The sequence below is a fragment of the Melanerpes formicivorus genome, unplaced genomic scaffold (assembly GCF_026170545.1).
Source record: "Melanerpes formicivorus ecotype bairdi unplaced genomic scaffold, bMelFor1.0.p_v2 SCAF_10, whole genome shotgun sequence".
In the NCBI taxonomy this organism is placed as follows: domain Eukaryota; kingdom Metazoa; phylum Chordata; class Aves; order Piciformes; family Picidae; genus Melanerpes; species Melanerpes formicivorus.
The window spans coordinates 894465-908065 of NW_027142362.1; the positions used below are offsets into that span (position 1 = coordinate 894465).

A 13601-nucleotide genomic window follows, 5' to 3' on the forward strand; every position below is an offset into this window, starting at 1 on the left:
CTTGCAGAACATCTTTCAAGAGCAATTAGTATCAGCCTCCTGGTGATCACATGTTTGAATGTGCAGAGATGAAATGCAGCGTTGGTTCAGCATCATACATTTCAAAGCTGAGGAGCTCTCTGCCTAGAGAGCACTCAGGCAGGACTAAGATGAGAGAGATGAGCAACCCCTTGCTGAAGTTAAGCAATCCTAGTGGAGTCTTTAGTTTAATTACTTGTTTTAATAAATTGCATTTAGATAGCATAGCTCATTAACTGGTAATAACTAAAATACGTGTTCAGTGGAGCTTCAGTTCCCAAGATACTTTTCCAGGGTAAAATCTGCAGCAGGAGTCAGTGTGGGACTTGAACTCATGTAGCCCACAGGACCACTGCTCAGCACAAGCAGCACACTGCTGTAGAAGCAGGGTAACTTCCTGAAGAAGCAGGGCAGATTCTCAAGCAGCCAGCCCCGGTTGAGCTATGTGATCCCATGGTTACATAGTTGTTCATTGCTATCCATTACTTTCTGGTTTACTTTAAACTAGCTTGATTATGCCTGTTACAGAAGGTGATCTTCAGCATCATTTCTTTGCAGTGTTTCAGGTGGAATAAGCTCTGTGGCATTTCCAGTTTGTGCCTGCCACATATCACAGCAATGCACAGGCGCTGTAGGAGGCATGCTAGAATAGCTACCCTAGAGGCAATAGTGTATTTTTCTCTGTATCTGCCTTCATCCTGGTCTCCAAATCCAGTTTGAAAGCTTGTGGGAGGTAAACTCTGCCTGATTGGTACAATGAATTAAATTACATTCCCTCATTAGCATCCACCTGGGCTGCACAAGTACTTAGGGGCACTGTCACTCCCCAGAATATTCATGCACTCAGCTCTTGATCTCTGAACTCTCTCTAAACAATGGAACTCTTCAGAATAGCAGAGTCAAGCTTAATGATGCAGTGAGACATGCTGGATGTACTGGTCAGATCTTGTTCCTCAGGGTCACGCGGTTGGAAAGCACAGCTGTAGGCAGTTTGCAAAGCTTGCTTCCCTCTTTTCCTTCTCAGATACTGTCACATCAGCCATCAGCACTTTCTGATGTAATTTATTGGGTTTTCCCATACTGAGTCAGAAGGGCATGCATTTTTCTTGGCTAAATTAAACAAATCAGTCATTTCACAAAAGGTTCCAAATGAAAGATTGTTGTAAGCAAGACCAGATATGTTCTCTTTACAGATCTAGGGTTCAAAAAGAAGAAGAAAAGAGAAGGGGGGGGGGGGGGGGGGGAGGAAGGAGAAAGAAAAAAAAAACAAGAAAAGAACAAGGGAGATTGAAAAACAGCTTACAGTTTGCTTTGGGCTAATTAGATCTTATCAGTGAAAAGCCAGAAGTGTCTGTCTTTAACATGATGCCATGGTGAAAGTTGACCTGGTGTTTATGAAAGCACATTGCATGCTGCTTTTCAGCTGAAACTCTGGAGTTGAAATGAGTGACCCTCATAAAAGCTCTGATGTGAAGGTGTGTGGAGCACTGCCTTTCAGAGCACACACATGTACACTATTAAGAGCAATTACAGGACATTCGTCATTCATCTCAGATGCTGTGTTAGAATGTTATTAGTAGGAACTGGTATTGCTTTCTTTCTGACTTTCATAGAGGCAAGAAATAAGACCCCTGGGGGGTAAAAAACACTCTACCCTATCCTAACGCCTCGAAATGCTTGAACTCTGAAGTCAGTAAAGCGTGACTCCATCTCTGAATATTGAAGCTTTAGCCATAGTGTTATCCTTGGCTTCAGCAACTTGCAGCAAACTGGGGGCAAACCAGTATCTCTAAACATCAGATGACTGCAGACTGATGAATAAAGCAAAAAACATCTTGCCTTCAGCTTAGTTATGACAGTCATCTTGAACTGTACCTCCTCCAACAGATCAGCCTTCTAAATAAGGGAGTACACTCAGGACTGGCTGCAGGGATGCTATGACCTTGTGCTGGAAAAAGCAAGGCTCTTGCAAAAATGCCTATTTCTTTGAGGTTAGAAGAGGTAACACGTGGTCTGAATGCATCCCTGCCTAGCCAGCAGCCCTCAACGAGGCCAAAGCAATGCTTAGTCCTGAACAGAGCCCAGCCTGTCCTCTGTCATGACAAATCTGTGCCTTTTTCTCTCCTCATTATGCCTTAACACAGAGATTCTTTGGGCTGGTCTCTGCAGCTGCCTGACAGTAGCCCTGTCCTGGCTTCATTCAGTCTTATCCCTCTCTCTTTCCCTGGCTATCTTTTGTAGATCAGGAGCTGATGAAGCCCCTGACATATCTCAGCACTTAATGCAAATTCTTTCTATTTTAATACCTAATATTCTCCTGAGGCATTTGCTTTCAAAGCAATTAGGCATCTGTCAGCACCTTTGGTACATTTCAAGCCTTCATATCAGTATCCTAAGGTGGAAATAGCTTTCCAGTTGAAAAATCATAGCTTGGTCTTAAGGTTGGAGTTCTTCTGTGAGTAAATCTCCTTTAAGCTGATGAAGGCAGCTGCTGCCTTGACAATTTGTGTTTTTTCTGATGGTGCAGGAAAAAAACATTTCTTTTTTTGACACCAGCATCTCTATTAACCACTTGTCCAGGTCCCCAGCTTCCCAGAGTGGGCAACTTGCCTGTGGGTTTTCTCTCAGGACTTGTGTAACAGCTCAGGGGACAGGGAGAGAGCCACCAAAAAAAATAGTTCTCTACACTCACATACAACTCTACTCCGTCATGGCACCGAAACAGGCACATCCTGACTGCTACATCCGTGCCTGTACAGGCTTGCAGAGTATGTTTGTTCATAGCAGTGTAAGGACTCAGTATGGACCCATAAAATCCAGTGCCCATCAACACCATTTTAAATACAATCAGCAGTGTGCAGCACTTCCATCATTCCTGTGTGACCTGGTATAGGTGATCCTGCTTTGGTAGAGGGGGGGTCGGACTAGATGATCTCTCAAGGTCCCTTCCAGCCCCTGACATCCTGTGATCTGTCTGCACAGTGCAACTGTGCCAGCTCTATAGAAATTGGGTCAGGTGCTGGGCTGTAACCATCCCTTTGCCCTGCAGCCCAGGTCACCCTGTCACAAGTGATACTCTGGCAGCTGTTTGCAAAGCTAAGGGTCCTGTTCCAGAGGGCAGAGAGTGAATCAAGCACTCAGAACTGTTCTGCAGATAAGCTTACTTGCTCCATAAATATTTGAGAACAGAGAGACTGCAGCAATGCATTTAGCTGTCCAGAGTATGAGAAAGAGTATTTATGGGAATTTGCTGTTCAGCTGGAGTTTGATTTTTATACCTCTTCTAATTATGTCCTTTTTACATAGTGCACTGTGAGTAACAATTCCCCCTCTGTGTGTATTTGGTATCTATTCTTGTTTCCTATTGAAATTCCTAGGAAAGACACTATCCAAGTACAGAGTTGAAAATTTCATCTTAAAATAAGCCAGATGTCCAACCTTCCTTTAGCTGCCAAGCCCTAAAGAGTTCAAGAAAGATGTTAAAATCTGTCTTGCTGGCTGTGAAAAACTAATTGCATAGCATAGGTGATGATCCCTGTCTCCCAGGAGAAGGAGTAAAACTGCTTTGGGCAAAAACTCTGCTGTTATTTGTCTGAGGATTGGAGTTGGCAGTGTCTGTGGAAAAAGTTTCATTACTTGCTGGTTAACAAATGCAGAGACAGGAACACAGACGAAGGCAGGTGAGAGTTTTTATGCTGGTATCTGAAAACCTTATTCACCTTAGGAGAATCTTCTTTCTCTTTTTTTTCCCCCACTCTGTGAAAGAGCACAGGGGGTGCCTCAGCGAGAGGCGGAGGCTTCAGGCTCACTACCTTAGAGTCAGGTGAAGGAATGCCATGGCTTGGACAGGTTGTTTTATGCCAGGGTAGTAACAGCTATTCTGTTTGCAAAATGGATGGACAACTCACTCCTCTTGCAAAGAGTTTTGTGAGGATTAAGATGAATAAAGCACTCTGGAGGCTAAAAGTGCCCTTGAAATCCTGAGGATTAGAGGTTGCAGATGACTAGTGAAGTGGAAGAGCCTAGGAGTTGCACTTCTCAGGGTAAAAGTTGTTAACTTTAAATCCAAATGTAATTTGCCATGCTTGACTGGTCTACAGACTGGTGGAAGTCATGGAGCACACATAGTGCTGAGGAAGAGCAGAGGGACACCCAAGACCAATGGATGCCTAGGTCTCACTGCAGAAGCTCAAGGTATGAGGGCATGCCTTGTAGGACATTCATTTAGCATAGTCCCAAATACCATAACCATCACTGAGGTATTAACAGGCACTGACCAAATCTTGATGTAAATTCACCATCTGAAAATCTAAATGCAAAACAATCTGTCATAAACCAGAGTGTTGAACTGCAATTGAAATAAGGAGGATGCAAAGGGAAAAGTCCAACTATCCATTTTTGTAAGAGAAGTTCCAAAATACATGTAACTGCTACCTTCAGAATGCAGCAATCAGGTCTGCTGGGGCTGCATAGCTGGAAACACAGAGGTGTGCTGCACACCAGCATGGCTTAATGGTAGAGTCCAGAAGGGATCTGAGCCAGAGATTGTTCCAAAGGGAGAAAATCAGTCCTAGAGAAGGGCACTGGGAGAAGGAATAGGAATAAAGATCCACTGGAATATGAGGGGAATACATACAAATTCAGTGGGTGCACCAAATACAAGGAACTTGTCATTAATGTGAGTTACTGAAGAAGAAAATCAAATCAAGTGTCTGTTATTTCTGACACCATGCTTCACTGATCTTGCAGCTCCTTCTACCCAGAAATAAATCATTCAGGGTGTGTAAATGTATTTCTGCACTGGGTTGTCTGAAGCAGGATTCCATCAGCTCTGTTTTATAGGCTGCTGTTCATCTGAGGCCATTTTTTTCTCAGACTTTTCAGTTATCCACAGAGGAATGAAAAGATCCCTGTGGTCCCTCCAGAAGAAATCTATACTTCTGTGTCAGGTGGTCTTTGAGAAGCAGCAGGAGTTTCTTGTGATACTTCCAAAACAAAATTACCAGAGCTTTGCTGTGCTCTCCCCCATGGATGGGAGAAATGGACTCTACAATGCTCTGGCAGTGATTTCTGGTGTAGGTGTGTATGTGGTTTGGAAGCTGCTCTGCTTGGACCACATCTCAATGCCTTCTCTTTTCCAGTGCTCCTCAACCTGTGGGAAAGGCCTCCAGTCCCGTGTGGTCCAGTGCATGCACAAAGTTACTGGGCGCCATGGCAGTGAGTGTCCTGTCCTGTCCAAGCCAGCAGCCTACAGGCAGTGCCACCAAGAAGTCTGCAATGAGAAGATAAATGTCAATACAATTACCTCGCCCAGACTTGGTGAGTGAGGGGCTTTGGGGGGGAGATGTCACCTGCAAAGGACCAGATAAATCCCCAGGTCCTGCTGGGTCCCAATATGATAAAAGTAGGGCTTCAGAGGATTGCCCAGAGCCAGAAATTAGGACAGGGCCCCCCAGTCAGACTCTAGACTAAAGGTCTAGTGTGGACAGGTCCTCTCTTACCCATCAGTTCCTGCCTCAGAGTCTGCCCAAGCTGGAGTGCTCAGCAGTGGATAGACCCGAGAGACCAACAGGAGCACACAAGTGGTGGGTGGCTGACAGACTGATCACAGAGGTGAGGGAGCTGACAGGCACATCCTTCCCTCTCACAAACACCTTCACACTTGCTTTTGCTGCAGTGAGTGTAAAGTATGATGATTTATTCATCCATGCCCTAAGAAAAGTATGTGGCCTTGACAAGTAGAGCGTCTCTGCTGGTTTTCCTTTTCATTTGCTGCCACAGGAGTCTGGTTGGATAAATGAATTTGCCCATCCAGCCTCTGTGTGAACCCACTGACTTTCTGTCCTCACCCTCCCTGCAGCCCTGTATACCTGGCTGAGATGAGAATGTGGTGATCAGCCACCTGTTTCCCCAGACACCTTGACACCCTGTTTGAGAAGTGGCTTTGGTTAAGAATGCTTCTGTTAATGCAGAATTGTGGGAATCCATGGTTTTCCACATTGTATTTTTTTAGTTTATAAGGAGATAAAAATACTTTTTGCCACACTTCAGCCCTGTGTGTTCAGCTTCAGCTCCAAGAACCAAGCTGGTTTCTTTACGTTTCACACATCATCACCAGTAAGACGAAGCGAAACTAAGAGCTTACCAGAACGAGCAGCCCCCACCCTCTCGGCAGAGCTTGTCCTGTAGCACGCCTGAGAAGGTGGAGCTGCTGAGAGCCGTTTTCTAGCAGCGCCCTCCGGTAAGCAGTAACAGCTGAAGCTTCTGAGATTTGTTTCCCGAAGGTTTAAGGGGTGTTTGAAAGGATGTGGGACATTTTATTCATGCTGAGGAGCTCCTAACCTCTTTTCTTTAATGACGTGTGAGAGCACTTCCAGATACTTTAGCACTAAGAGCATAGTGAAAGGAAAACATTTCATTTGAGAAGTAAGCCCTTGATGCACTGATGAGACAAGAAATCCATCCTAATTTACATTTTAGGACAAAGCAATTGTTGTGTTTAGAAGACTGAGGAGGCTCAAGGCCCTGCTGAAAGTAATCTGCAAGTAATTTGAGATGCTTTTGTTTTTAAACCAGGCTTGGAATCACCATGGCTGGAAACAATGATATTTGATATTAGCAGAAAGATACATCATGGAGTGTTTTGATCTTCCTGCTTATAAACAATTCTTATTGGATTATCTTTCAACAAAATTTTCTGTTTCCTGCAGTGTAAACCTCCCCCAAAAAATTATAGAGGAAAACATTCCAGTAGTCTGCAAATTCCATGCTGCCTTCTCCCCACTCCAGAGTGGTTTTCAGAAGTATCTAATTGTGGAGTTCACCTCACCTGATTTTACTTCTGTGTCCAGTGTCCTTCAGTGAAGACACATTCAGGGAGGGCTTATTCTGTCCCTCAAGAATCTTCCCCATGTCACCTCCTCAACATGCTTCCTGTCTTCCATCATAACCTTGGACGCCTGAAATATTAGAGGGCCTAGTCTTGTGTGTGGCTCAGTGTCTGTGACATCAAGTCTCTCCTGTCAGATTCATAAGGTCTGTCTCAAATGTTCCTGCAAGATGTCTCATTTGTTCAGCTACATCATGCTTTCAGTGTCTGCTTGGAACCACAACAGCAAATGCTGCAGATATAACTCCCTGGAAAAGCCCCTGCACTACTGGCAGACTCAGAAACAGCTCTACCCTCCCCCTCTTTAGGATGGTCACTTCCACTCAGATTTTTTTCTCACAATAAGGGTCTTTTTCATTTGTTCCATGTCCCTTTTTCTGGGACAATGCTACTTCATTTCATCAGATCAGATAAAACTTGTGCTTCTTGTTTAACTGAATGAAGCTTCAGCTATAAACATTTCTACCAGTTTTGCTGCCATCATTTTCTCGTGCTTGGCACTGAGACTCACCACTGAATACAGGATGAGAGCCTTTCATTCAGCAGGGTGAGGCAGAAGGCACTCAAGATGCTGCTGGGTCAGCACCTTTTCCTATTCTTTAATTAGACCATTTTTGTAGCAATCTCAGAGGCCACAATTCCCCCCTCCCAATAGCTGATTCTTGTCTTGCTGGTTTTACTACACTAAGAGATGTTATTTTTGCTTCCTATTAATTTATCTTTGCATCCAGTTGAGCTTGATTTTGCTTCTCTGTAAAATGTATTCCACCAAGATGGCAGTGGCCACATCTGAAAGCATGCCTTAGTGCAGCACTCTCTGTGGGAGCACCCAGCTTCTCACTCTGCTCTGCAGTATTCAGGTGCTTCAATCTAGGCTGATGCTTTGGGTGTTTTGTTCATCTAGACCTGTTTGTCACTGAGACAAAAGAGGCGCAACGTGGAGGATTGTGCTCCCCAGTTATGGCCAGCTGCAGCCTTGCAGTGAGCACTCCATGAGCTGGTGTTTCAGTAGAAGGAACATCATCTGATCTCCAGCACTGGCAGGGAGACTTGCTTGCCCTTGCTTGCCTCACATGCAGTGATTTTGATCACTCCTGCAATGCTCTTCCTGGCTAATCTGCTAGTTTCTCCTCTCTTTTCTTGTCCAAAGCTGCTCTCACGTACAAGTGCACAGGCGACCAGTGGACAGTGTACTGCAGGGTGATCCGGGAGAAGAATCTGTGCCAGGACATGCGGTGGTATCAGCGCTGCTGCCAGACTTGCAGAGACTTTTATGCAAACAAGATGCAGCAGAAGAGTTAATGAACCTGTGCTACTTCTTAGAGTGTCACAGCTACTTGTATCTAAATCACGGACTAGTAGGTCTGAGTACTGGAACATAATGAGTTGCTACAATGTGGTGGATTCTGAAGCATACCTATAGTAAGACTTGAAACTAACTCTACAGACTGGATACCAAAGTAATCCACTCATCCACCTTAAAAAACAAACCAAACCAACAAAATCCCCAAAACAACCGCAAAGAGTCATCTCAAGGAGCCAACCATCTTATCATATTTTGACATCCTTACGTTTTTCATTAATGCTTCTTACTTTAATATATTAAATCACCAGCCACTGGATGGCTTGCTACCATTAAAGGACAAGAGTTGCAAAGTGATTACATTGAGTAAGGTCATGGGTACCTCCATGGAGGAAGGCCTCTGGCAAAAGAATTCACAAAGGTAGAGACATAACTTTAATCTTTTCATTTTGGATTTCAGATGATGTTTTCAGTTCCCCAACAGCTATCCCACTGTGGAGTGGGCTTGGAGGAACCCATGTAAATGAAAGGCTTAATTTAAAGAGAGGATTTGCCGGAAGAGCTTGTGAAAAGTGATAGCAGAGGATGGACATCTCTGAAATTCCCACAGGAAACTCAGTGCAATTATATCCAACATTCCAAGTCATATTTTTAGAGCAACTAATAGGGACTACTCTGCTGTCTAATTTTAAAAAACAATCTCTCCCTTTCCCCCAGAGTAATGTAGTTTCTGTTATGAAACTTAATTCTTCTCTGAGCTTAATGAAACAGAAGCTTATGAACAGCAGTAGACAGTTAGGCAAGAACCATTTACATGAGATGGGAGAAGCCAAAAATCATTTAATCCAGTAGAGCTCACTGAAGGATTGCCTGGCCTGATCTCTCTCCAGTTTTCAGAGGTCATTCAGATAATGAGACTGCCAATGTTTTAAAGAGGACCATGGAATTGAATAGGGCTGGTAACAAACAGGATTTGGAGCAACCTTTGTGTGAAAGGTGAAGTGGAGAGCAGAACAAGTGTTTCCTATCTCTTGGCTCTTGTATACACCAGAGGTTTTGTGGCCTGTTGAGTCAAAAGCAGTCAAGGGTAGACTACATTCAAAGTGTAATCTTGAGGTTCGTTGAAGCCATAAGGCCAAGACTTCCATTGCCTTCAGCAAGGGCTAGGATTGTGCTCACTGAATGTTAACAGTTCCTGTCTTTTGTGGTGCTATCAGGTTTGGTGCTATGAGAGCACATTGCAAGTGCTGTATATATGATACTCCCTTCCATGTCTCTGCACTTTAAACCAAGCTCCTCTCTGAGATGTGAGGCTTGAAACAGGAGCTGTACCCAGAGCAGAGTTTGTCCCCTCCGTTAGTCCTGCAGATCAGTGTCTCTCCATAATATCTTGCTCCAACATGGATCGTTTCCCTTGCCAGAGTCCAATGTCAGTTATGCAGTGGTTAAGTTACAGCCCACTCTTCAGGATACAAACAGAGCCTGTGGATGAATTGCAGCTTTGTACTCGCTCTGGAACTTGTGTTGCTGTTACTCTGTGGAGATGAGTGCAGAACAAACCCCAGCTACTTACCCCCAGCCCCTGGCCGGTCTGGACTGCAGCTCATGCCTGTCCTCACCTTGTCTTTGTTGCTGTCATCTCTTGTTTCCAGTGCAAGGAGTGATAATGACTTAGTACCTTGCATGTCTTTAAAGCAACTTTTTCTTCCTTACTACAATCCTTTAAATATCCAGGACCTCACTGGAATAACTCATTAGCATTTTATTAAAAGCTCAGTTTTTCAAGCACAGGGAGATTGTGTTCATCAACAGATCCTGCGTGGGCTTCACACTCACTTCTGTGCTTAGGAGTGCAAGTGAGCACGAGTGCACACCAGGAGTGTCCTATATGCACTCCTATGCACACAATTATTTACTCAAGTGCCTGTCTCAAGCAGACCTACTTTCCAGTGCCCCAGATGATTTTCTCTGTCAGGGAAATGATTCTAGCTTGGTTTTTGTTATTCTGGATGTTCTTTTGGCATCTTACACTCAGTATCAGACCTCCTCCTTCTGCTCTTCCCACCCTGCATCCCAAACACAGAAACTGGATAACTACTTAGTAATCGAGGGGAAATGTTGCTGGCAGGGGTGACAGGTTTAGGAAATACCACAGTGATGTTCAGTTAGGCACGTTAATAGGTAGATGAACTGGTAGTGAGATGTCTCAAGGCAGAGCCCAGAGGAGCTGATTGGTATTGGTAACTCGCAGTGGTAGTTTCTCCCCTTGCCTGCTGTCATACCCTGCAGCAACACAGCCCTGCCTCCCTACCAGCACAGCCACCGCACAGCAGTTTGGCTGAGATGGGTCCTATGCATGCTTCACTTGGTTTGGATTTGCCAGAGGCTTAACTGTTGTCTTGTAAGACTATCAGATTCATTTAATGTTAATGGACTCAAAGGTGCTTTTAAACAGCAGGGTCGTTTTTCCTTCTGGTGCTGATCTGTCACCCTCTCTAGGCAAAAGGTAGGCTCCTAGAAAGGTGCACAGGAGAGGAAGGATTTTAATTCCTACATTTTTCACTAACAATTCATTACTGGCCACTGTCCAGAACAGATACTAGGCTAGTTAGACCTGTGGCCTCTCCCAGTATGCTAGGTCCTGGACTTCAAAGGACATTTGGGTCTGAGTTCTGGGACCTAGGTAAGGAAAGATAAATTTTCAAGGAATTCTTTCAAATGTCTCAGCACTGAAAGAAACCCTCACTTGCTCTCACAGACCACACACTACCATACATCAGCCTTTCATCTGAACCATCAGAAACCACCATTAATTAAAAACTGATGGCACAACACAACTCCATTTCATTCCATTCTCTTACTTCACATGGTGACAACCTTCACAATGTATAATAGCCAGGAAGATAATAACACCACCTAAAAAGTGAAATCCTGTTCAACACTCCCACACTCGTGCCTTGTATCATTTTATGGGGGCTTTACTAGGAATTCAGAGCTATGCTTTGCCCTCAGTTGCTACGTACTGGTGAAAGGGAAGCTGTTTGCTTCGGTGTATCCATGACAATACTTCTTTTAGTTGTTGGTAAGAGACCGACGCTCTGTTGATGGCAGTGGTGGTGTTTCCATATTGTAACCAATGCTCTGTACTGTTACTAAAGTACTGTACATTTCTAGTTGCACAGCTGTGTTACTGAGTGTAGATTCTCACTATCTCATGTATGGTGCTATCTTTGTTGTTGTTGTTGGGAAAGAATCTTAGCAGTCGATTATTGCTTGGTATTTTTATTATAATACAGGGATATATTCTCCATGGCAATCATATCATTTACGTTTTTCATTACAGAGTGAAATGTATATATATTTTTTCCATTAGCTGATTTGCATATGTACTGTATCCTTTTCTTTTTGGTGCTGGTTATAAATAGGAAATGTAAAAACAGCCAAAGCGAATGGAAGCAATTGTAAATGAAAGTCGAGCAAAGAGAGGAGAGAACCATTCCATTTGGAGAAAAAGGAATATCTTGAATAATAAATTAATTTTTTTTCCATAACAACTTTAATAAGGTTTGTGAGCGTGAAACAAACACCCAAAACCTGCAAAGCAAACCAAACTAGCTAGCACGAACACTAAGAGAAAGGAGTGAAGCTGTGAGTAGTACATTGTGCATCTGCCCAACGCTGGACCGAGACTGGGATTTGGTTAAGTCTAGGCCAACTGCTTGATAGCTGTGGTAGGTGTAAGAGGTCATTTGTCAGTAAAGTTCTGGCGTCTCAGAGTTCCCAGTGTGCTAACAAATCAAGAAGTGATGGTCTTGTCCCACTTGGGTTGCAAAATAAAGCAGAGAGAATGTTAATACCTGATGAATGGCTTGCAAGGTCTGTGGTCAGTGACACAGCAGCAGAAAATGCCTGTCTGGAGAAAGCGAGGCAGGCTCCCCCTGGGGGAGCTCTGTATGCCTGAGCAGGCTGCAGAGAGGCTAAAGTCTGTACGTGGGTGGGGGAAGGTTTCTCAAGTGCATTTGAGGTGGTGTCTTTCAGTGTGTGCTGGAGCTGAGATGAAGTGGCAGCTTGCTGTGTGTTTACTGGTGGCTGCTCCACAGCTACAACCTGATAATGAGGGCTGTTGAGCCTGTGGAAATGTATTGGAGCAAAACTACCCCATCCATTGGAAAGGTATCTACCTAACCAAGCTGCACACTTTCCTGGTGTGAAATAAATGGAATTCCTTCAGTGCCAAGTGTTTCGGATGTCATTGTTGTAGGCATTAGCCACAATCTTTGTACCACTTAACTCCGCCCCTCCCAGCATGGTGAAGATGTTTCTTGCAGGCAGCTGCATACAGATGTGCCTGCAGGATCTTCTCCCATCCTGTCTTAAAAAGATGCCATCATCTGTATCCCATTCCAGGTCAGTTCTTGTTAAAAAGACTTCTTGTAAGTTGAAGCAGCTCCTCTTGAAAGCAGCCTTAAAAACAAACCGAAGTGTGGTTGGTGTGAGCATCCTTCTCCCAGAATTAGTCCCAAAAATGGAGCTCATAATAAAAATAGAACTCATTTAACTGATCTCATGCTGGCTTCTTGGTGATGGCACAACACTGGTAGGGCTTCCTAGTTTTCAGAGGTAGCTTTAGGAGACAGCAGCCTGGCTGCCATCACACATACATAGAAATGAAAATGACTGTTAAAAGCAGCAGAACTGTCGAAACTCCATCCAAGTGTTGCTGTGTATTAACACATCATCGTGTTTGTGTGTTGCCTGGAATCAACATGTGATTGCAATTGTTGACCTGTTTAAACAATAAAACATAGCTATAAGCCTTTGGAAGCCAAAAGGCTTTAAATTAAGCTGGGATATGGCAGTGGGTGGGAGGGTGTAGGGAATGCTGTCATACATTTGGCTTGAAAGTTTCCTGGTATGTGCCAATATCTCTTCCATAAATCCAGTAGGCTTATACACTTAGTTTGGCTATTTTGCATGTAGCAGATTGCTGGGTTTTTGCTACTTCTAATCCCCATCTTCTGACCAAGAAGACCGATGATTTGAAGTCATTGTCCTTCCCTGCGATCTCAGTTGTCTTTCTGAGACACCTCAGCCAAGATCATTAAAGGTAGGTGGGGTCAAATGGCTCTGGTGCTCTGGCATAAAAGTGCCAGGAGGAAAGTACAATCTCACCCCAGCTGCTTGGAGTTCAGTTCTGCCTCCACCAACTCTCAAAGGCTTAGTATAGATCACCTTACCCTGGCATCAGCCTCATGTGCCACCCAGAGTACTGCTGTTGGAAGACCTCACTCTGATGGCAGCATGAAAACCAGATGTTCCTTTGCACTTTCCTCGACACCAGATGGGCCACTGGGAAAGGTGTGTTTGCTTCTTTTTTGAAGAGTGGCAGCA

At 44.2% G+C, this 13601-nt stretch overlaps 1 protein-coding gene across 4 annotated transcripts in view; it reads left to right on the forward strand.

Moving 5' to 3' along the window:
- ADAMTS17 (ADAM metallopeptidase with thrombospondin type 1 motif 17) overlaps nt 1-13019 on the forward strand; it is a 187410-nt gene extending 174391 nt beyond the window's left edge. For 2 of the 4 annotated variants that reach the window (XM_068143316.1, XM_068143314.1), the window contains exons 22-23: nt 5160-5337; nt 8058-13018. In XM_068143316.1, the coding sequence (XP_067999417.1) occupies nt 5160-5337; nt 8058-8209 (330 nt within the window). In that variant the 3' untranslated portion in view covers nt 8210-13018. Of the gene's footprint in view, nt 1-5159; nt 5338-8057 lie in introns of all 4 variants that reach the window. The other 2 variants (XM_068143312.1, XM_068143313.1) reach the window with 1 other exon arrangement.
- The last annotated feature ends 582 nt before the right edge of the window (nt 13020-13601 follow it).